This window comes from Acinonyx jubatus, chromosome E4, assembly GCF_027475565.1.
Source record: "Acinonyx jubatus isolate Ajub_Pintada_27869175 chromosome E4, VMU_Ajub_asm_v1.0, whole genome shotgun sequence".
Taxonomy (NCBI): Eukaryota; Metazoa; Chordata; class Mammalia; order Carnivora; family Felidae; genus Acinonyx; species Acinonyx jubatus.
The window spans coordinates 43,977,066-44,000,382 of NC_069395.1; the positions used below are offsets into that span (position 1 = coordinate 43,977,066).

The 23,317-nt window shown below is 50.0% G+C and overlaps 1 protein-coding gene across 3 annotated transcripts in view; it reads right to left on the reverse strand.

The window, feature by feature from the left end:
* The window catches only part of NCF2 (neutrophil cytosolic factor 2), a 33,341-nt gene extending 11,362 nt beyond the window's left edge, over positions 1-21,979 (reverse strand). The window contains exons 1-9 of one of the 3 annotated variants that reach the window (XM_027074380.2): positions 21,589-21,978; positions 19,576-19,658; positions 11,635-11,743; positions 6,927-7,061; positions 5,932-6,039; positions 4,354-4,413; positions 2,906-2,949; positions 1,026-1,167; positions 735-803 (exon numbers count right to left, since the gene is read on the reverse strand). In XM_027074380.2, the coding sequence (XP_026930181.1) occupies positions 735-803; positions 1,026-1,167; positions 2,906-2,949; positions 4,354-4,413; positions 5,932-6,039; positions 6,927-7,061; positions 11,635-11,743; positions 19,576-19,658; positions 21,589-21,762 (924 nt within the window). In that variant the 5' untranslated portion in view covers positions 21,763-21,978. Of the gene's footprint in view, positions 1-734; positions 804-1,025; positions 1,168-2,905; positions 2,950-4,353; positions 4,414-5,931; positions 6,040-6,926; positions 7,062-11,634; positions 11,744-19,575; positions 19,659-20,778; positions 21,364-21,588 lie in introns of those variants that run through there. The other 2 variants (XM_053209491.1, XM_053209490.1) reach the window with 2 other exon arrangements.
* Between the last annotated feature and the right edge of the window lie 1,338 nt (positions 21,980-23,317).

Genomic DNA, 23,317 nt, shown 5'->3' on the forward strand with positions numbered 1-23,317 from the left:
AAATCCACTGGACATGAGGGAGGCCCCCGAGTCTTGTGTTAGCTCCCCCTCGCACTCCACATCTTGCTCCTTCAAAGGAGAAGGTCCATTTCTCATTTGTGTGGCATTTAAAACATTTCAAGCCATCTGGGTATAGTAACTCTGACCAGGGAGGGCCAAGCCCACAGAGGACAATCAGTTGCACAGTCTAGAGAGAGACAGGTTCCCCGCTGTCAGACATCTGCACAGTAGACCCAACAAAGACCACTCACCAGGCCTAGCAGAAGGGCAGGCCTTTGAGGAGTGAAGGGGAAAGCTGGCAAGGCCCAATCTCTGATGCCATGAGTTCATGCTCTAAAACAGATTTTTCTTGTTTAATGGGATTTCCCCAGCCAACGCATTGACTGTTCCTCCAGGTGAAGAGAACTTTTCCGGGAAGACCTAACCTTCATATACTACAGGCTTTGGGTCTCAAGTCACCCGTGACCAGGAGGAGAGAGGTGGGTGGGCACAATGGGTCCCACTTAGCACATCTGGGTGTTTTCCTTCCTTCACCCCAGGGTCCAGCTCTGGGCCGCTGGCACCAACCCAAGGTGGACTCGGTGCTAGTGAGTAAATAAGGACAGAGCTTTTGTCACACCGCCCTTCCCCCCCTCCACAGAGAGGCCTGTCAGTCGTGGGGCAGAGGTCGGGGGCGGGGGGGTGGGGGTGGGGGTGGGGGGTGGAAAACAGATCCGGCCTTGGCACTACGTTACCTGGGGCTGCTGCTGAGCATGGATCCGCAGCTCAAGTGGTTCAAGGTAGTTGCAGGGAACGAGCCCCTTCTGTGGTGCAACATCACAAAATCAGAAAGGGGGAAAAGGGTGTGCTCATCGGCACCCATAGCACCCATATCGCCACAGGGCCCAGAGATGCGGGGGAGGGATGGGTATACGGGCAAAAGAAGGTAGCTGGTCAGCAAATGAGGTAGCAGACACCTCAGAAATCTCCGCCATTGGCTGCCAGGATCCCATGGCCAAAGGAACCACCCCGGGTCCTCTGAATACCTGTCCGTTGAACATGACCGTAGCCCAGTTATCATTGCCCTTCTTCAAGACAAAAACGATGTTCCCTGGCATGACCTGCAGCTCTTCTGCGGTCTCAGGCACAAACCCAAACAGCACGCGGTGGGCTTCCCCTTCCAGAGCCCTGCAGGGGTAGACGTGAGATGCTGTCCTCTATCCAGCCTGGACTGCATCCCGCCCACGGCTCTATGGGACAAGCAACAATGGACATGGGGCCGGGAGACATGCTCCAGGCACCCTCGAGCTCCACATCTATTGCCTCTGGGACCCTGAGCAGGACAGGGCAGGAAACTGCATGTGAACCCGCTCCATAACCCTAGAGGCAGTGGGACAGCAATGAAAGACAAAAGACAATGCAAGACAGCCAGGCATTGCTCTCCTTGCCCTCCCTTCCCTTCCGAGAAGGAAGCTTCCCGGGTGTGCTTGGCCAGACCTCTGGTCTGGGCTGGGGTAGACAGGGCTAGTGTGACAAGGGGAGCACGCAAATCAGAGGGCACGTGAGGGATAGCTGGGTGAGAAAGGGGGGTGGGGAGGAGGGAGGCCAAGTCCCCCGGAGCCACAGCCAGTGGGCCAGGCACACAGCCGGAAGGAAATGAAGAGCAGGAAACCAAGCTCCGGGGGGTGGGGAACGTGTAAAGGTGTCCCGAGACCACCCAGTGGTGTGCTAGGCAATGTCACTGTCCCTTTACCATCTCTTCAAGACCTACTTTGCTCTCGGAGGCCCTGGGAGTGCCGTCTGTACCACTTCGGAATGTGTGACATCGGGACTGGCTTCAGGGCTGTGTGATGTACCTGCTCTGGCTGGTGGCTCCCTCTCGCTCCCCCTCTGTCCCCTTCCCCTCAGCCCTGTTTCCTGCTTCCAAACAGTGGGCTATTTATGTAGGGGAGACAGACTCCTCCAGCAGGCAGAGTTAGCAATGAGTTCATCAGCCCCCTCATTTTTATAGTTGCTGTTGTACTTTTTTTCATTTAAAAAAAAAAACACAAAAACACCTTCTTTATTGCGGAGGGGAGCCGGGCTTGCTTCCTTACTTAGAGGAAATTCCTCAGAAAGCTGTAAGTTGTGTCATTCTTGGCTTCTCATCTTATAGAAGAATGGCTCCTTTTTCTTGAGTTGTTCCTCTTCTCCAGAGACCACGTGCCCATAGGGAGTGAAAAACGCCCACTCGGGAAAGGACACACTACCTAGCTTCCCGCTCTGCTCGCCCGACTCCCGAAAGCCCTGGCCTCCGCCTCTTCTTTTTTTTTCTTAATTTTTTTTTTTAACATTTATTTATTTTTGAGACAGAGAGAGAGACAGAGTATGAACGGGGGAGGGGCAGAGAGAGAGGGAGACACAGAATCGGAAGCAGCCTCCAGGCTCTGGGCCATCAGCCCAGAGCCCAACACGGGGCTCGAACTCACGGACCGTGAGATCGTGACCTGAGCTGAAGTCGGACGCTTAACCGACTATGCCACCCAGGCGCCCCATGGCCTCCGCCTCTTCTGAGGAGGCTGCTGCCGGTGCAAAATGGCTCCCCAACCTTTGGTCAGTGTTCTGGCCCCGGAGGGACATGTTCCACAGACTGCCACCCTTCAGCAATGACCCTCGCTATGTGGGTGGCTGTGCACGTTGACCTGGGGGCACAGGGACACCATGTAGCTGTAGCCAGACCCCTGTGGTCAACCCTACCACAGTCCAAGACTCCCATCCCCCCTACATCACTCCGTTCTAACCCGGAAAACAGAAAGAGCCCACGTACTAGGCTAAGTTCTGCAGGATTTAGACCCTGACCCCGGCTTCATCTTCTTCACTCTTTTCATTGCCATCAGTTCAGGCTTGGAGCTCAGATAGTCTGCACACTGATCTAAATCTAACTTACCTGAAGATCTCTGGGGTTTTGGGTCTGGGTGGAGGTTCAGCTGCCTGTGGAACATTCAGGAGAAATGAAGAAGGGAAGGATAGTAAGGGAAGGAGTGGGGGCGAGAACAGACCATTAATGGTAATTTGAGCCTTCTTCCACACCAGAAAATCAAAGAATGCATTTCTAGCTGGCTCAGAACACTGTCTAGGGAACAGGCACAGTGTACTTTGACTAAACACTGGAAAATCACCCCTCCCCCCAGCCCCTGGGTACAGTTTCACTAGCACAGCAATTTCTCTTGAGCCAGTCCTGGTTTCTGGAGAATTTTAGCTGTCCCAGAGCAACATGGCGTCACGAGGGGTGCTTTTGACCTTGAGCTCGGTCCCTTTCCTAGGAAAGTTTCCAAAAGCTCTGTTCTATAATTAATGTCTGCTATATCACGTGACACTTGTGGGTATTTAAAATCAACTCAGAACCCACTGACCAGGCAGGAATCTCCTTTCAACGTGTTCCCTGTTCTACACTGAATACCATGGAGCCCACTGATCCGGCTTCTTCCTCCTTGTGGTGTCTCTGCTGCTCTGACGCCCAGGGGGCCTCCACAGGGGCTTTCTTTGTGAAGGAACAAATCAAAGGATCCTGAATCTCTCTAGCCTCCTTTGCTCATCTCACCCTCCAGAGCCCCAGCGTTGGTCACATCCTGGGCTAGCGGCCGTCATTCTGATCCCAGTAGGCTGTCGGTGCTGCTGTCCAAGTGACCAGGTGTGTGAAGCCTGGAGTGTGGCTGTCACACTCAGAAACCCTTCCCTGTGCTAGTGCTGCCCAGCAGGCTCTAGTGCAACAGCTCAGGTGTTCCTCAGCCTGTCTTCCCTTCTTCGCTTCACAAGGATGGAAATGCCTTCACATTTCTAGACTCCTTACGTCATCCAGTCCGCTCAGAGCCATCTCTCTGAGCCCAGATTGGTCAGAAAAACGGCTCCCTCCCGGCACCCATCACATTCCTGAGGGAATCCTCTGCACATAGGCAGATGCATGGAGCGGGACCAGCCCACAGCCTCAGACCCCAAGCCCCACGGAGTCCCCTACTAGGCCCTGCGTCTGAGAAGAGGCATCGTCAAAAAGCCTTCTATAGCCTGCCTTTCAATTTCCTGAGAGAATAGTCCAGGCTTCAGGAGAGACTGTCAACAGAGGCTCTCTTAGAACACAGGGAAGTGAAGACTGGGACTGGGGGGAAGCAGGAGGGGTGGTTTCTGGGAACTTGAGGTTAAGCCTAAAACTGCCTCATTCTCCTCACAGTCATGGAACCCGTGACCGAGAATGGCCAGGCAGACACCGTCAGCAGCAATGAAAGGTCAGTTGAAGGAGCCCTTAACATGAGGCAGTTCAGCACAAATACTCTCCCCAGCTGAATGTTTCCAGAGAGTCCTGGAGACCCGGATCCAGGGAGGAGGACAGGGCTGCCTCACCTGTGGCTGCAGAGGGGCAAACCCCGAGAAACTGTCTTGATCCACCACAGATGCCACCACCTGCAATCGAGGGAGGAAGGTGTAAGGGCCCTGCCAGCACTGTCTCCCCATGCCTCATGGTTCTCCCCGAGATCCCTCCTGGATCCATTCTCACCGGAGCCTGGTCCCAGAGTGGATAGTGGCTAAGGGTTGGATTGTTGACCCTCTGAGTGAGAAGTTCCAGAAACTGAAGTAACTAGTGCCTTCCCAGCCCTGCTGACCCAACAGGCTCTCACTCTAGCTCTCTTTTTTTAATTGAGGTGAAATTCACATAATATCAAATTGACCATTTATTTTATTATTTATTTATTTATCATTTTGTTAATGTTGATTTATTTTTGACAGAGAGACAGAGAGAGAGAGAGAGACAGAGCACAAGCAAGTCGGGGGAGGGGGCAGAGAGACAGACAGACAGACAGACAGACAGAATCTGAAGCAGGCTCCAGGCTCTGAGCTGTCAGCACAGAGCCCAATGCGGGGCTTGAACTTGTGAACTGTGGGATCATGACCTGAGCCAAAGTCAGACACTCAACTAACTGAGCCACCCGGGTGCCCCTAAAATGAACCATTTTAAAGTGGACAATGCAGTAGCATTTAGGACACTCACAATCCTATACAGCCACCACCTCTACCTAGTTCCCAGTCATTTTCCTCACCCCCCAAAAAACGCCACACCCACAAAGTGGTTAGTGCACGTCCTTCTCTAGCTAGTACCTGGCAATCACCAAATTGCTTTCTATTTGTGTACGTTTACCCATTCTAGATGGTTCATATAAAGGTAATTATGCAACATGTGGCTTTTGTGTCTGGCTTCTTTCACATAGCGTGATGTTTTCACATTTCACCCATGCTATGACTTATATCTGTACTTCATTCCTTTCTATGGCTATTCCATTGTATGTCTATATCACATGTTGCCTATGCATTCATCCACCGATGGGCTGAGGGGTGGTTCCACTGACCCAGGCGCCCCTGAGCTCTGCTGCTCTGCCAGAACCAGCTACCCAGTCGGGCAGCGTTAGCCCTACAGATAAGTCAAAGCCAAGTACAGGTCTGGAAGGGGACTGCTGGCTCACTCGGGCTCATTTCTGAGAGGGTTTAAGACCTGGATTTAAAGGAGCCCAGTTTACAAAGGAGCATAACCATAGAGCTGTAGAAGTGGAGATATCAAGAGCACTAAGCCAAGAGGATGCCATGCTGGTCCGTTTCACTAACATGTTCCCTCCACATTGACTGAGGGCCTCATAGCTGTGTTTTCTTTCCACTGGCTCAGCCCCCAAGCCGCACACACTGTGATTAAGCCTGTGGCTCCCACCCAGGGTCAGGCTGGAAGGGCAGGATGAGAGGAACTTGCAGACAAGAAGCTAGAAGCGTTTGCCTGCCTTTCTGCAAGACCTCCACACCGGAAGCAGTCTCTAGCTGCCTGCTGGCCACGGAGAGCACCAGGGGGGTGCCCTCGTCCCAGGAGTCTGTCCCACCCTGGTCCATGCACGGCCCATCCCATAGAAGACCCAGGGGAAGCTGAGTGAGCCTACTTACTGTCGCCTTGCCGAGGTAATCCTTCTTGGCCAGCTGAGCCACTTGCCTCTCGTTTGGTCGAAACAGCCTGCCCACAGGGATCACCACAGGCTCATACAGCTTCTGTTTCTAGAACACAGCACGGTATTTCCTTATCTGGGAAACAGGGGTAATGATGCTTGTCCTGCCTCCCTCACTGAACAGACGCAAAGATTCACTGAGATAACCTCACAAAAGTATTTTTTTTTTTTAATGTGTCAAGACTGAACTTGTTATTATTTCGGAGTATCTAAGGTAGGAACAGTTGGTTTCTATATTGCCTTACCCCGAGAGGCTGTGTGGACATCTGGCTGTGTTATCTGCTCAGCACACTTTTTCCCTAGGGGGCTGCCCCTCTCCCACTCTCTGTGGCTTGGGTGGGGCTGTCACTGAGCACAGGGGATGCCACAACCACAAGGTGGCCCAGGGCCCAAGCAAGGCCCATGACAGGACTCCCTTGGGACTGGTGGCTGCTGACCTGGACAGGCATAGAAAGACTGACTCGAGCCCCCTTCTCCTTGATGTTTTTTTAAAAATCTGATTTAAGACTTGTTTTATCCCAATGTGCTCTGACAAACCATGGATCATTTTCACTATTTGTTCACAGAATCAATGCGTTTTTTTGAGGGCCATCGTGTGCCTGGCTGTGAGGACTCAGAGGTGAGCACAGCCTCTGGCCTCCTGTGCTCGGGTCCAGCCTCCAGTCCCCAGTCCCCCTGGTGCCACCCCAGACCCCCCACGCCCCCAGAGGGTGGCTGGAGGCAGGGCTCTGCCATCCCCAGCTTCAAGCTTCAGCTTCTCAGCGCTCGCTGCCAGGTTCAAGATCCTACATGGAATTGTACCCCAAGATCAGTGTAACCCAGAGCTCAGAGAAGGTAAAAGCGCCACTTCTATGGTTCCTCAATCCACGTGTCCACTGAAACAAATACAAGTCCAGTGAAAATCCTCTTGCCATCCCGCATCATCCATGTACTTACCCAAACACATTCCATGGCTTTGTCAATTTTAGAATGTCTCGGCTCAGACTTCATGCTCATGGCCAAAGCTAAATGTTCCTCAGCCTTTTTCCACTCCTCCTTCTTGGCATACATGAAAGCAACATTATATAACACCTAGAAAAGCACAGACCATAACACAAAACTTGAGGCTGCTCCAAATCTAGGCACCAGGGAAGAGCTTGCCTGTAGCTTCTGGAATGTTGCCTGGAGGCATGCCGCCCTTTCTCAGCTTTCCTGGGAATATCTAAAATATAACGCGATCAATCTTGTTACCAAGTCATGCCCGGTCCAAGGACGGTATTAAGAAAACATCACTTAATGCATAAATCCAACATCATGTGCATTGTTCTTTCAACAATCAAATAGGTCAGGAGGGAACAAAAACTATGGTGTTGCTTTAGTAGCGAGAAGAGCGATGTGCTCAAGGCCCTTTGAAGAGCGGGGAATAAAATCCATGCCTGTGGCCTCCCAGTCCAGCTCCTCCTGCCTCTGAGCCTAGGCTAAAAGGCTGAACAGGTGCAGGGTAGGGAGAGAGAAGGTTCCAGATGCATCATCCTGCACCGGCACCAGCAGAACCCTGCCTGAAACAGAACAAGACTGTGGTATAGTCATCGGGGCAGGAGGAAACTCCATGGAGAAAAGTGCAGTAGAGCTGGAAAGAGACTCAGCACAAACCCCAGGCAGCGCTTTACTGGGGACAAGCGGGAACAACACATTCACCAATAATCATGATTTCCCAGGTCTTGAGTTGGGTGGTAGGTTCAAGAGTGTTTGTTTTATTATTATGCCTTCAACTTACGCACACGATCAAATCTTTTTTGGATGCATCAGCAAGATAACACAACCACTTGATGAATGAAGGGAAAAGACCCTCAAGCAAAGTTGGAAAAGCAACAGGGAGCGGAAGAAGATCAAGATGGCAACTAATAATGCGGGTTAACTTTCCTTCATTTTCAGGACGGTGCAGCAAGGTCTTACGGTACCCGACACCAGGTGTGGAGAATGAGCTGAGCAGCCAGGAGCTTTGTTCGGATGTCAGTTATAAGAGTCACAGCCTGATGCCCCGGGTGGGGTGGAGGTGGTTTGCCAGAGCCTCAGAGCAGAGGTTACGGTTGGTCAACTGAGGCCTAGTAGAGAGGCGTTGGCTGGCCTTCTCTAACATGTAGAGGCAGTGAGGTGCAGGGGTTAAGGGCACAGGTACCCCAGGGCTGTTTCTGGTATGTAGCCTCAGCTTCACTGTAAATTGGTGACAGTGACTGTGGCTGCTTCCAGACTGTTGTAAGAAATAAATGAATAATTCATAGAAAGCTCTGCTGCAATTGCTTGGCGCATGGTGGGTATTCGACAAACATTTACTCCTACTATGACTACTACTTGCTGTGCTATGTTGGGGCTTGATGGAAGGCTGAGCAAAGGAGGGCTTTCATCCCCCCAAGTCCTGCCTGCCTTCTCAGGGAAAGTAACAATGCCTGCATGCTTTAGGGGAAGACCACAGGGCTGAGTTTTGCAGACTGATGCCATCTGGGGATTCTTTGTGTTTATAATCAGAGGCTAAAACTAGGAAGGACTTTGTGCTCCTGGGAATCGGTGCTGCCTGTTGGAGGCAGTGTCACTGTCATTCTCCTTGCCATCATCATCATCACTGATGCCACCTACTGACCACCCATTGTGGGCCTTTTTGTCTACATTATCTCTAAGCCACACAAACCACCATATGAGCTGTGGCCTCACTTCTGTGAGTCTACAGTTTTTCCACTACAATTCTCTTGTCCCCACCTCACCACCTCAGATTACACATGACCATGAGCTCCCCGGTGCTAACACCTTGTCTTGTGGACCACTGGACCTCTATGCCCAACACTAGCAGGCACTAGAAATGTGTACAAAAATACATGGGTTTATTAATGAATGTGGATGAGGTAAGTACTCAGTCCTTCTTTACAGATGATAAGGAGCCTGAGGCTCAGAAATGACATATAACTTAACCTAAAATTGTACAATGAGTAAGTGTTGGGCTGGGATTTGATCCCTATCTACCTGATTCCAAAGTCTTTGCTTTTAATGGTAGCCAGCTTCCAAGATGGCCCCCAGTGATTCTCACTTCTTGGCCCTCACCCTCTTGTTTCCTCCCACAACCAATGTAGCTGACGTGTATAGCCAATAGGATATTATGGAACGAGGGGGTGTGGCATTTGAAACTATGTTATAAAAGACATTGACCCTCCATATTAATTTCTCTCAGATCACTTCTTTCTCTGGGGGAAGCCAGCTGCCATGTTCTGACAAGACTCAGACAGTGTGACGGAGAGTTTCATGAGCAAAGACCTGAGGCCTCCTACCGACAAGTAACACTAACTTGCTAGACACATAAATCAGCTTAGAAGGTAGACCCTTGGGCCCCAGTCAAGCTTTCAGATGATGGCAGTGTTGGCCAACATCTTGACTGCAACCTCTTGAGAGCCTCTGAGCCAGAACCATCCAGCTACACCACTCTTGGATTCCTAACCCCAGAAATTGAGAGATAATAAATGGTATTGTTTCAAGCCACTGCATTTCAGAGCAATTTGGTATTCATCAATGGATAACCAATGTACTTCCTCTCTGTAACAGTCTGCCACCCACATCCCCAATTTGGTGCAGGGCCTCATCCAGATAAAAAGAACGGTTTATCAAGGCAAGTACAGACGGGTGGCAGGATTGTGTTTCCATGGAGTTAGTGGCTGGTGCGGGGTGATGGGACCAGGAGTAAGCCCAGAAGCAAAGATTTAGATTCCCTTCCCAGGTTATTTCTCAGCCTCCATGAACTGTTGCCTTCATGCACGCTCGATTGGCCCAGCCCAGTGCTGGCCATGTGCGCAGGAAGCAAGGAGAACTCAAGTCTGCTTAAAAAGTCCTATTTGGCTCTCTGCGACCTTCTTCTTAAGACCTTTTCCCACAACAGGTTTTTGTCACTCCATGACTGGAAAAACCTGAGACTCTTCAAAAAGAATGGTGTGATTTTGCAGAAGCCAGGATTCTACCCTGGTGGGAAGAGAAGGGGTGGCCTTATAGGTAGGAAAATGACGGGACGGTCCCCTGTGGCATAAATAAGGGCCTTAGACCCTGAAAACTCCAGCTTCACCTGCAAAGAGGCCCCCACAGCCAGTATTTCCTGCCCCTTGGTCATTTCAGATCCAATTACAGGGGGACATTCCTCCCATAGAATTCTGCTTTGATGCCAATGTTTTATGATCCCTTTTTCTAGAGCCACTTGGTCTTCCAACCGTTTAATCTGTACAAGTGGTTCTCCCTGGGCAGGGGTTTGGGGGGGGTGGTGATTAGAAATGTCTAGAGATATTTTAGGTTGTCCTGTGGCCGGGAGGGGTGGGGCTATTGGGATCTGATGGCTAGAGGCTAGTGTACTGCTAAACCAACCCCAGTGCCCAGGACAGTCCCCTACAACAAAGCAGTACCTGCCCCAAGGCATCAGTAGTGGCCTGGTTCAGAAACCTGACTCTAGAAGCTGGCTGAATGCGAACCAGTTCTCTGAAATTTCCAAAGCCTCGTTTTCCTAGACTATGAGAAGCTGTTAGCCTGCTGCCGGGCAGGATGGGGGCACATGTCCCCAGGGGCCTGGGCAGCTGTGGCCTCTATTATTAGCCCCGAGCAACCCTGAGAACGCTTGGCTTCTCCCAAGAGACTAAAGCAAGGGGATTTTTTTTATCAGCAATTCTTCTAAATAAAGATCTGATAAGTGCAGGGATTTTAGGTTTTAAAGCTGGTGCTGTGTATTTGGAGTTTAGGAGAGGGGTGGGGAGGGTTGGTTGGAGAAAGCACACGAGGCCGTGAAGTCAGAGCCAGTGATGTTTCTCCCTCTGGTAACACAGAAAATAGGTTCTCCTTCTATGGAAACCTTCCCTCAATTTGTGCTTTGAGCTGTTCTTTGAACTAGGGAGGACAGATTTGTGCCAAATTATCCTCACTCTTTCTCTGGGTATCGACCAAGTACATGGGGCCTGAACCATTAATAGCAAAGAGCGTGGTCTGTAACTTGGGAACAGAGCGAGGTTACGGCAGGTCCTGCGTGGATAGCAAACCCATGATTTTGGATTTGTTAGTATAATGCTAAGCAAATAGCTTGTCAACCTGAATTATGAAAATTATTATGAATACTTTCACAGGCCAGCACACTCGGGTCCAGCCTCCCTTCAGAGAGCCCAGCAGGCTCATTTCTGCACGGTCCTTTGAGCCTCGTTAAGAAAATGCATGCTTCAATAACCAGAGACTCCAGGATGAGCCTGAAGGTATCAATCCGAGGCTTTTCTTTCTTTCTTCTTCTACTTGTTTTTTTTTAATGTTTATTTTATTTTTGAGAGAGAGACCAGAGTGTGAGTGGGGAGGGGCAGAGAGAGAGGGAGACACAGAATCCGAAGCAGGCTCCGGGCTCTGAGCTGTCAGCACAGAGCCCGACTCAGGGGCTCAAACCTGCAAACCATGAGATCATGACCTGAGCTGAAGTCAGACACTTAACCCACTGAGCACCCCAGATGCCCCAATCCGGGTCTTTTCTTAAGGGGAAATCGGAGTCCCGAGGCACAGGAGGCTTTTCCAAGCCCCCAGGGGTTTCAGCAGATCGCTGTGGATCAGAACTGTCTGCTGTCCCTCAGCCACCGTGCACTCCTGCCCAGGCTGGGCCCTTCCTCCTTACCTCACAGGCAAACAGCTTGAACTGCAGCCCCAGAATCTTGTAGTCTATCAGCTGATTCCCTCGAAGCTGAGTCAAGGCCTCTTTAAGGTCTTTGATAGCTGAATCATATCTGCAGGACAGAGAGAGAGGAAACACAGTCCAGGGCACAGAGGAGCAAATGTGGGACAGGATAGGTGTCTGCCTCCTCCCTTTCCTGACCCATCTCACTGGGACAAAAAGGCTTGCTGGTCCCTTTTGGCCTGCTCTAGTTCTTTGCCAAGCCCAAGCCCCAGTATCTCCTAGTGCTCAGTGTGAGTGGCACCCCGTGGCGTGTGCATGCCAGCACCCCTGTCCCCTCCCCCAATCCACAGTCTCAGGAAGCCACAGGGATTTTCTTCTCTGTTACCTGCATTCAACTCCCACCTTTCTGACAAGCAGCTTGTCACTTCCCAGCGGAGCCCTCACCCTCGCCGCCCCTGAGTCTCCGGAGCTGATTTGGAGCACTGCTCCTTCCCTGCTCCCCACCGTCAGGCCAGGCACAGCTCCCGGGACCCCCTTCCACGGCCCAGGACATCACCCTCCTTCCCGGAACTTTCTCCTTCAGCTTCTTTGGAGTCCAACTTAGCTCTTGGTTTTGCGGCCTTCTTAGTCTCCCCCGGCCGCTGCCCTCCCCACACACTTTGGAAAACAGAAGAAAGAAACCACCCATTAAGCCAGATGGCTTTTCTAATGCTGCTCCTGGCACTGCCCTTTGGCTTTGTTGCATTGGCTCCGTGCTCACTGGCTCAAGGTGTACGGGCTGCTGTCGCTGGATTTGCGACAGAGAACGGGGCTGACCACATCAACAGTGCCTTCCTCAATGTGGGCAGGACCCAGACCAGGTCTCCTTGGCCTGCCCCTGACCTCCGCAGAGGCCCCAGTGAGAGGCAGCCCTTGCTGGGCGGCAGGGGGTGGGAGGCACGAAAATCAAGCCGTCCCCACCTCCCTAGCGCCCTGGCCCGGCAGGAACAAATTTCCCTGGCTGGTTGTGGGCAACAGAAACAACAGTGCCGAGGCCACTGTCTGACCTGGAGCTGCCGTGAGCAGCTGCCCTTGGAGGCAAGCCTGGAATCAGGTCACGGGCTGGTCGCGTGATGTAGGGCAGGCACCCCAGGACAGGGGCCACGAGCGCAGGACCAGGCCCATCAGTTCTGCTATTAACCGGGAGACCTTGGCAAAGTACTTCCCTGGTCTCAGGTTCTGCACCAATAATACGAGCACAGGGGCACCTGGGTGGCTCAGTCTGTTAAGCCTCGGACTTCAGCTCAGGTCAAGATCTCACGGTTTATGGGTTTGAGCCCCACATCAGGCTCCATACTCAGAACCTGCTTGGCATTTTCTCTCTCCCCCTCTCTCTCTGCCCCTCCCCCTCTTGTGCTTTCTCTCTCTCTCTCTCTCAAAATGAATGAATGAACTTAAAAAAAATTTTTAAATACTTAAAAATAACATGAGTGTATTATGTATAGGAGCATATTGTATTCGAGGAGCATATAATAGGAGGAAGTTCCTAGGATGTGGTCCAAGATCTAATTTCTGGAGTCAAAACCACTTGGACCTGAGTCCTAGCTCTGCCGCTTATGATCTGGTGATGGAGAGAAAGTTGTTGAATTTGTCTGAGTCTGTTTGCTCCTCTTCACAGAGAATAATTGTAGCATGTGCCTCCCAGGGTTGTTGTGGGAACGAAGTGAGATGTGCTCAGGATCATGCTTGGCACACATAGCAGGTTTACTGCTATTATTATTAATTATTTTAGCTCTAAAATTCTGGCAATTAAATTCATACACCCATCCTTTATTATGTGCTGAACACGGTACGGTGAATGAGGGATTATCTGGAGGTAAAACCCCACGGCTGTAGCAGCTGGAACCGTGACCTCAGCGGGCTTCAGAGCTGACCAGGAGGACGGGCTGGCCTGACAGGCCTAAGCTGCGTGAGCCCCGGGTGGCTGGGGCAGAAGCTAGACATTCTGTCACCCTTGCTTTGAAGTAACTCCCACAGCGGAGGCGTCTATAGGAGTAATGGAAGAAAGGCTGCATCTGAGCCAGGAGAATGGCTTTCTCTCTCACATCCTTGCTGTGTTCACACAGATGATGGTAAAACCCGTTAAAAGCGCACAGCCACTCCTTCAGAAGCAGGAAGCACGCCAGGTCGGGTCGTTTCTATGTTCTTGGAGACGGTGCGGAGAAGGGGGAGGGAGCGGGCATCCCTGTTTCTTCTTTCTAAGCTGGGAGACTGGGTGACTGGCTCGGATTCACGGAGCCCGGAAGAAGGGCAGGCGGAAACGCAGGTGTCCTGGTCCTTGGGCACAGGCACTTTCCACCGTGCCAGGCGCCTGTGTGTGAGGTAGCGGAAGGGCCCCAGAGGGCATGCTTGGAGCGCTGCCAGCGTTCACCTGCACCTGTGCCTTCCTCCCTGGCCAGCTGGCCGCGCAGGTGGGTTTCAGCTGTGACGTAACACTGCCTGTGTCTACCTGGTAGTGAACGAGCTCCACACGACCCTCAGAATTCTCCCGTCCAGTCCGACAGGTTCTAAAGATCCGGGTCCCGGTGGGAGGGAGAGAGAAAGAGCTGACAGATTACTCAAAGTGCTCACTTCGTGCTAAAAATGTCTGGTTTCAAAGCATCGCCCTAACTGCCTGCTGCACCCACAGCGTCCCCTAGGAGGCCAAGGTGCTGGCAGCTTCCTGCGGGTTCTGCTGGGCCAGGCAGGAGGGCTTTCTCCACACCCACCCAGAGAGGGCTGCCCTGGACCCAGAGCCCCCACCCCCCCCCTAGGGAGGGCTCACCAGCACAGCAGCAACCTCGAGTGGCTTTTCACCAGCTCTGAGCCCGAGAGGGTTTACAATCCTCATTTTTGCAGTACTCCCCGTACAGGTTTCTCAGGGACCACTGACGTTCCTGATTGTTCCCGCGCCACCAGTGCCCAGGCAGCCCAGGATCCTGCAGCCCCGGCACTTGTATCCAGAATGCTGGAGAATTCTAGCACGCTGAAGTCAAAATGTGAGACACCTCCATGCAGGGGGAGGCTCTGTTGTGCTGCGTCTGTGGGCCAGCTCCGTCTAAAGTGTTCGCCGTTCCTATCACAGCCCTAAGATTCATAAGGCTCAGGGTCCGAACTGCAACTTAGAGCTCCTTCCCCTTCCAAAGGAGAAGGCTGGGTCGGACAAGGTCCTGGTCAGCACTGAGGCACCGCCTGCCTTCTCGGACACACACTCAAACTTCGTTCTCTGCAATTTCATAATGATGGGAGAGCCATGCAACAACACATAAAAGTGGGGGAAACAGACAAAGAAGGACGCATAACATTGTCACCCTACACAAGTCCCATTGTAATCTGGAAGAATTCCTAACCTACTCATTAAGAAGTCATTTTCCTGGACCCCATGGCACTCATTTCATTTTTTTTTTTAATATATGAAATTTATTGTCAAATTGGTTTCCGTACAACAGCCAGTGCTCATCCCAAAAGGTGCCCTCCTCAATACCCATCACCCACCCTCCCCTCCCTCCCACCCCCCATCAACCCTCAGTTTGTTCTCAGTTTTTACGAGTCTCTTATGCTTTGGCTCTCTCCCCCTCTAACCTCTTTTTTTTTTTCCTTCCCCTCCCCCATGGGTTCCTGTTAAGTTTCTCAGGATCCACATAGGAGTGAAAACATATGGTATCTTTCTCTGTATGGCTTATTTCACTTAGCATAACACTCTCCAGTTCCATCCATGTTGCTACAAAGGGCCGTATTTCATTCTTTCTCATTGCCACATAGTAGTACTCCATTGTGTATATAAACCACAATTTCTTGGGGTGCCTGGGTGGCTCAGTCGGTTAAGCCGCCGACTTCAGCCCAGGTCATGATCTCACGGTCTGTGAGTTCGAGCCCCGCGTCGGGCTCTGTGCTGACAGCTCAGAGCCTGGAGCCTATTTCAGATTCTGTGTCTCCCTCTCTCTGACCCTCCCCCATTCATACTCTGTCTCTCTCTGTCTCAAAAATAAATAAACATTAAAAAAAATAAAAAATAAATAAATTTTAAAAAATTTAAAAAAAATAAACCACAATTTCTTTATCCATTCATCAGTTGATGGACATTTAGGCTCTTTCCATAATTTGGCTATTGTTGAGAGTGCTGCTATAAACATTGGGGTACAAGTGCCCCTATGCATCAGTACTCCTGTATCCCTTGGGTAAATTCCTAGCAGTGCTACTGCTGGGTCATACGGTAGGTCTATTTTTAATTTTTTGAGGAACCTCCACACTGTTTTCCAGAGTGGCTGCACCAGTTTGCATTCCTGCCAACAGTGCAAGAGGGTTCCCGTTTTTCCACATCCTCTCCAGCGTCTATAGTCTCCTGATTTGTTCATTTTGGCCACTCTGACTGGCGTGAGGTGATATCTGAGTGTGGTTTTGATTTGTATTTCCCTGATGAGGAGCGACGTTGAGCATCTTTTCCATGAGCCATGGCACTCATTTCAAAATAATCTCTTCTAGCACTTTCCCCTTTCTGCCTTGTGTTATAGGTATTAGTGTTTGTGACCTCTTTCTCCCTTTTAAAGTTCCTTAAAGCAGAGGGTATATTTTGCTTGCTTTTAATTAATTCCATAAACATTTATTAACTACTATATTAGACACGGGAATACAAGAGTGAATAACTAAAGATTTCTCTTGAGAAACTCAAAGAGTAGTGAAGGAGATAAATATATAAGCCAATATCTGTCACCGATGTTATTTTCTTCTTCTTTTTTTTTTAAATTTATTTATTTTCAGAGAGAGAGAGGGAGAGTGAGCAGGGGAGGGGCAGACAGAGGGAGAGAGAGAGAATCCCAAGCAGGCTCTGCACTCTCAGCACAGAGGCCAATGTGGGGCTCGAACCCACAAACCTCAGGATCGTGACCTGAGCCAAAACCAAGAGTCAGTACCCCCACAGATGTTATTTTAAAAGACACAGAAGAGGGGCACCTGGGTGGCTCAGTAGTTTAAGCATCCAGCTCTTGGTTTCAGCTCAGGTCATGATCTTACAGTTTGTGGGTCTGAGCTCTGCATCAGGCTCTATGTTGACAGTGGGGAGCCTGCCTGGGATTCTCTCTCCCACCCTACTCTCTCTCTCTCTGTCCCTCCCCCATGTGCTCTCTCTCTCTCTCTCTCTCTCAAAAAATAAACTTTAAAAAAGGTAAAAAAACAAAAGAAAAGAAAGAAAGAAAAAAAGAAAAAGGCACAGAAGAGAGTGGTTACTGCCGTAGTGGTCGAGCAGACTCGGGAGAATGCTTGCAGGGTGAGTGAGTGGGTGGGCAGCTGCGGGACCACATAGAAGCAGGCCAAGGAACTTTATCCTTTAGTACTAGAATCCACTGGAAGTTCTTTTTTAAATTATTGATAGAAAGCGAGCACGTGTGCACACAGGCGAGGGGCAGAGGGAGAGAGAAAGAATCTTAAGCAGACCATGCTCTGCGTGGAACCTGACACAGCGCTTGATCTCATGACCCTGACCCTGGGGTCATGACGTGAGCCCAAACCAAGAGTCATAGACACTCAACTAACTGAGCCACCTAGTTGCCCCCCGCTGGAAGTTCTTAAGCAGATCACATTTATTTTTTAAAGATCACTCTGGAATAAGGAAGACAAAACTAAGGGATGAGAAACCAGTTTGGAAGTGATTGCAATAGCCCTGGTGAAAATGAGGGTCTAAACCTGATGGAGAAAAATGGGTGGGTTTAAGAGACATTTGAGAGGTCAACTTGACAAGGTTTGGGAAAAGAGACATGCTGGGTTGATCCCAGGTAGAGATTTAGCAGCTGGCTGGCTATAGGTGGAGGTCAATGCTGTGGGAAAGGGTGAGATTCCTAAGGGTTCATATACAGATTTTTAGGGGACACAGAACCCCCTGAAATTTTATGTAGAAGTATGTATGTGCTTGTATGTGCTTTTCTGGAAAGATAGCCCATAAATTTTGCCATTTAGCAACCATTGCTATTGTGATAAGAAGGGAAAGTGTCAAGGGCAGAGCCTTGGGAGGTGGGGACACTAATGCCTATGGATCGAGCAGAAGAGACAGCTCAGAAGTCCAGAATAGTAGCTTATTTATATTATTTCCTCAGTAGATTGTCGCTGAATTGATGATCAAGTTTGGTAGATTTTTTTTCTCTCAGACTTAACTATTATCAATCACAGACTAATTGAATCCTAGGTCTCATTCCTATATCTTTCTAAGATCTCTGCTTCACTCAAAATCCAAGCCTTTCTGGGACTTCTGGGCATTTTTGTGTAGAAATTTCTTCTGGGAGCCTTCCCTCATTGCCAGTTGTCTCCCGTCATTATAGGCGGTTAGAGCTAATTAAAGGATGGCCTTAGAGTTCGTCTTTTGAGATTTCAGACTAACTGGAGAATTTGTGCTCAAGCCTCCCTGCTCATTCCACCCATCTGGAGAACATAGGGATGAGGGAGTGGGGGGACAAGGAGAATAAGGAGAGAGAATAAGAAAGGAGACAGGCAGGACGCCACCAAAAGGTAAATTCTTGTATATATCTTCCTTCAATCCCAGGCTTTCTCTCCCTAGATAGCCTCTGTGTCTGTGGTTTTTCTTCCGGGAAGACTTCACTCCAGCCCTTCCTCATTCAGGTAATTGTATCTACATCTTGGAAGTCCTCTGAGCCTCTAATGGTTGCCCCTAGCAACAGCTGAGCACAGCAGCTTTCTAGGCTCTGTTTCTGATAGATCCTACGATCCAAGCCTTTCAAGATTGCCCAGGATGAGAGCCCAGCCGTTCCCCAATACCTGGATGTTCTCTGCTATTTCCCCTTTGCCCTGCCTCACCTGCTGAGGATTCTCTCTCTCTCTCTCTCTCTCTCTCTCTCTCTCTCTCTCCTCACACACACACACACACCCACACCACACCACCCACACCATGACCTCACCATTTTCACTGTTTGAAAGTTCTTCCTTAGGCTGAGCCAAACTCACCTTCCCTAGAACTTGTGCCCATTAATAGAACAATGTCTACAAAGGGAGGTTTGCCATCCCCTAAGACATTTTAAATTGATGCTTAGGATATTTTTCCTTTGCTATTTGTATGTCTGTTTTGGGGGTATTGGGAGGTGAGGAGTGGGAATTGAGATTAGCTTTCATTTTGCATTTATGTAGTGTTTTACTAATGATTTTGTGTTGACTGTAAACATAGGAGAAATACAGATAGGCTGATAGAAGACAATAGAAATCCCTAAAATGTCACCAACCCAGAAAGAACTACTGCCAATGTTTTGGCCTATGGCCTTCCAGACCATTCTGTGAAAAGAAATGGAATTGTGTTACACATATTGAACTCTGTGTTTTAAAATTTAACGTCTACTGTGAACTTTTCCCCATATTAATATATAAGCTACTTATTTATCTGTATTAGTATATCCTTATACATATGTTAATAGTTTGCATTGTCATTTTGGGGGCCAAACTGTATTTCATTGAATGGATTAAACCAGGCTTTTGTAAACACATTCTGTGGAAATGCAGGAGGGCCTTGATGTGGTCTCATGATAATCCTCATTGTGTGATAACTCAATACCTCCTCCTAGTAGTAGACCATCACGGGTATTCCCTTGATGGCCAAAATATTTACCACCAGCACTGCCCAAGCTATGACCGATCAGGGATGCTGGTGGGGCATCACACCCGCTGAATGGAAGGCCTACGTTACGTAGGCTCGTTGTGCGCTAAGACACAGCAGATTTATAACTGGGAGGCAGGCTTGTGTTCCCTCCCTCTTTCCCTGGAGAGGGCTTCTGCTTCATGCTGACTTTTGCATAACTGCCAGAGAAGTTCTAGTCACACTTCCCAACAGAAGCTGGAAAGATACTTCACAAACACCAAGCCCAGCAGCACCAAGACCCTGTCTGGGCTTCTCTGCAAACTTCCCCAGCTTGTGCAACACAAACCACTTACTTCTCTATCCGGTAATAGAGCATCCCTCTTTGGAAGTAGGCCACTGCCAAGTGCTTGTCTCGGTTAATGCTTCTGGTGAAGGCCTGTGGAGAGAGAAAGGATCTGTAGGTGGCCAAGGACTCAGGCGGTGAGGAATGTGAGATGAGTCCAAAGGGAGAGGCAAGAAGGGTCGTGAGAATGGTCTGGGTCTTGAAGGTGACAAGAGGTCAGACACCTCTGTAAAATGGAGATGTTAGGGGCGCCTGGGTGGCTCAGACGGTTAAGCCTCCCACTTCAGGTCAGGTCGTGATCTTGCGGTCGTGAGTTCGAGCCCCGCGTCGGCTCTGTGCTGACAGCTCAGAGCCTGGAGCCTGCTTCGGATTCTGTGTCTCCCTCTCTCCCTCTGCCCCTCCCCGGCTCATGCTCTATCAATCTCTCTCTCTCAAAAATAAAATTAAAAAACGTCAAAAAAATTTTTTAAAGGAGATGTTAGTACCTGAATTTCAAGATTCCTGACTGAATTTCAAGATTACTGACAATTAGATACGAAAACAATTAAAATGCTATTATTTATATATAGTATTATACTTATTTAGTAAATAAAAATTATGAAATCAAAATAATAACAAGAATGCATGTAAAATGCCAGTAGTAAGGAAGGAAGCAGGAAACCAAGTAAAGGCACGGAGAATGAGGGGCCCAGAAGCTGAAGAACTGGAGGACGCATCTGTGCAGCCAGAGGAAGGCCCGGCAGTGAGCCAGCAGGGAGGTGACCGGCGACCCCTGCACAGCCTCACCAAGGAGCCCCTCCACCGAGGTGGGAGCAAACAGCCCCCGCTGGCATAGCTGTGCCCAGGCTGGCTGCTGTGCTCAGCCAGCCTCACCCCCGACAATGTGCTCTTTGTCTCCAGCAGCCCCCGGAATCTGGGGTGCTGTTCATTCAGCCTCTGAGAGGAGGTGGGGACTGAGGTCCTCGCCTCTGCTCCCATCTGCCCCCCTTAGACCTGACATGAGGTCTGTGTGGGTATTCCAAGTGTCTTCACTCCTCTCCCTTTGCCCACTGGCTGGTCACAGTCACGGCCAGGATGGCTGTGGGAGGAGATCTGGCTCTAAGGGTGCTGGGGAGTCTGTCCATACCCCCTTGCCAAGACTGGCCATAAATGGGGAAAATAGCATTTACACAGTGGCGTGAAGCGACACAGAATTGAATAGTTGCTGCCTCACCTAATCCTCATCTTTGTCCCTCTCAGGAAACTGAGAGTCAGGAGTCTACGTGACTTGCCAGAGACCAAGGTCTAGAGAGAGGCAGAGCTGGCAATTGAACCTGGATCTTCTGCTTCCAAACTCCAGTCCCTCTCCAGCTTACCCTGACGAACCCAAAGAGTGATCACTGAGAATGCTCAACCCTACACTAGAGAATATGAAAGAGAAAAAAAACATTTGAAAAAGATGCCAGGACACCCACAGCATGCCCTCGGCAGACATCATTCATCAATCACAGTATGATTTCCTTCTGGCAGCCTCAGAAGCTCCCCAAAAAGTGGAAGATTAATGAAAATTGTCACTTGAGAGGAAATCTATGTTTCTTAAGTCCCTCCTCTTGATCGCAAGGCTGGCAAAGCTCAGGCACACGAAGGGGCTTTTTAACCGGGTGTGAAGCAGGTGGAGATCTTGTGGCCAGCAGGAGTTCAGAGAAGGAAACAAAACCAGGAGAGTCTTCATAAAGGTGTTAAAGAATGACTCCAGAGCGATTTGAATTTAATAGACGGACAAGAAAGGAGAGCAAAACCCACACCGAGTGGTTCCCAGCCCAGAGCCCAATAGAACCACCCGGGGAGCTTTTAAAAACTAACGCTGTGCAGGCCCCTCCCCAGGCCAATTCAATCAAGATCCCCGGGGGTGGGGCCTGTGCAGCTCTTGCTCTTTCAAAGCTCCGAGAGGTTTCTAAAGCTCTAAAGCGCAGCCGGGATTGAGAACCACTAATTACATGGCACAGAGGAGGCCCGGCGAGAGGGGAGAGGGGCCTCCACTCACCTTCTCCGCCTCGGGCATGTTGTCCAGGATTGTGTGCATGCAGCCGATGTTGAAGCAAATCCTGGAGTGGGGGTCCTGGACTGCAGTGAAGGCGTCCAGGGCTCCCTTCCAATTCTTCTTGTCAGCTGCCAGCACCCCTTCATTCCAGAGGCTGATGGCCTCAGCCAGGGACATGGTCAGGCACAGGCCAGGGGGCTTGGGGGGGCTGCCAGGGGACAGGGAGAGGGCAAGCTGGTGTTTCCCTCAGCGGGGCCGCTCCCAGACCCTCGCTTCCCTGTTGCGGTGCTCACAATGTGCTCCCTGAAGACAACCTCTCAGTGTTGCAAAGGTTCAGGAAATGTCCCCACCTTTTGGCAACTGACGCACAATCCTAACGTGAGACAAAAGGAAAGAGAGAGGGAGGGCAAGTGGGGGCGGAGTGTGGAGGAGAGGAAGTACATCAGATACTGCCTGCCATGGGTCACTTCCCCAAAATGCTTCTGCTCTGTCTCCCAGCTGGCTTCTCTCTTCCACCCCTTGCTTCGGGGCAGCTTCTGGTCAGGTCTCTGCCCCCAGGCTCAGGGCAACCTCGACAGGTGGATGCACCTGGTTGGGCCTCCATTTCCATATTGTTATTAAATGAGGGTGTTGGGGGTGCCTGGATGGCTCAGTCTTTTAAGCCTTTGATTTCAGCTCAGGTCATAATCTCACAGTTCACGGGTTAAAGCCCCTTGTCGGGCTCTCTGCTGTCAGCACAGAGCCCGCTTCAGATTCTTTGTCCCTGCCTCTCTCTGCCCCTCCCCAACTGGTTCTCTCTCTCTCTCTCCCAAAATAAATAATAAATTTTTAAAAACTTAAAAAAATTGAGGGTGTTGGATGATAGGATAGTTCTCTTCAGTCCTAAATGAATTCCTTGCTCACTTTCTCACAACCTCATAGACTGTCTGGATAGATTTGTTTTTGATCTTGAGCGAAAACAAGCAATTAACAAATTACTGAGACAGGACGGTCTTGGGTGTCCACCTGGATCCGAGATAACTGTTATGAACTCGTAGGAAGCTCAGAGGGGATCAATCTCCCACAAAGGAAGAATTCTGTGTGGCAGGTGAGGATAATAAAATCAAAAAATAAGAAACAACAAGGAGCCGGATCAGTCAGTTAAGTGTCCGACTTCGGCTCCGGTCATGAAGGTCATGATCTCCCGGTTTGTGAGTTCAAGCCCCACATTGGGCTGTGTGTTGACAAGTGAGGAGCCTGATCAGGATCCTCTGTCTCTCTGTCTCTCTCTGTCTCTCTCTGTCTCTCTCTCTCTCTCTCTCTCTCTGTCCCTCCCCCAAAATTAGGAGCCAGATATGACAGTGAATTATGAATTCTTTCATCCCTCTGTGAAAAACTGAAGACAGGAGGAGTCTTGTTGATAACTAATGCGTTCCTAGTCTCCACAAAAACGGGTTTAAGATTCCTTTCCTTGCTGTCCTGGAAAAGGAAGGATCAATGAAACCTCCCTGGAGAGTAATTGGGAGCAGAGAGTCTAACTAATTTTACTTGCTCGATCCTGACTTCTTGTTAACATTGGTTCAAATGCATGTTTACGAGGATCAACTATTGTTCTGTAGTAACCAAAAGAACTCACAGGTTATCAGTAACCTTCCCCAAACAGCCCGAAAACAAACTTTAAAAATGTACCTTCCATAGGGCTTGCAGGACCGACTGAGAATCGAGAAGGTGTGCGTGTGTCTGTATGGAGCAT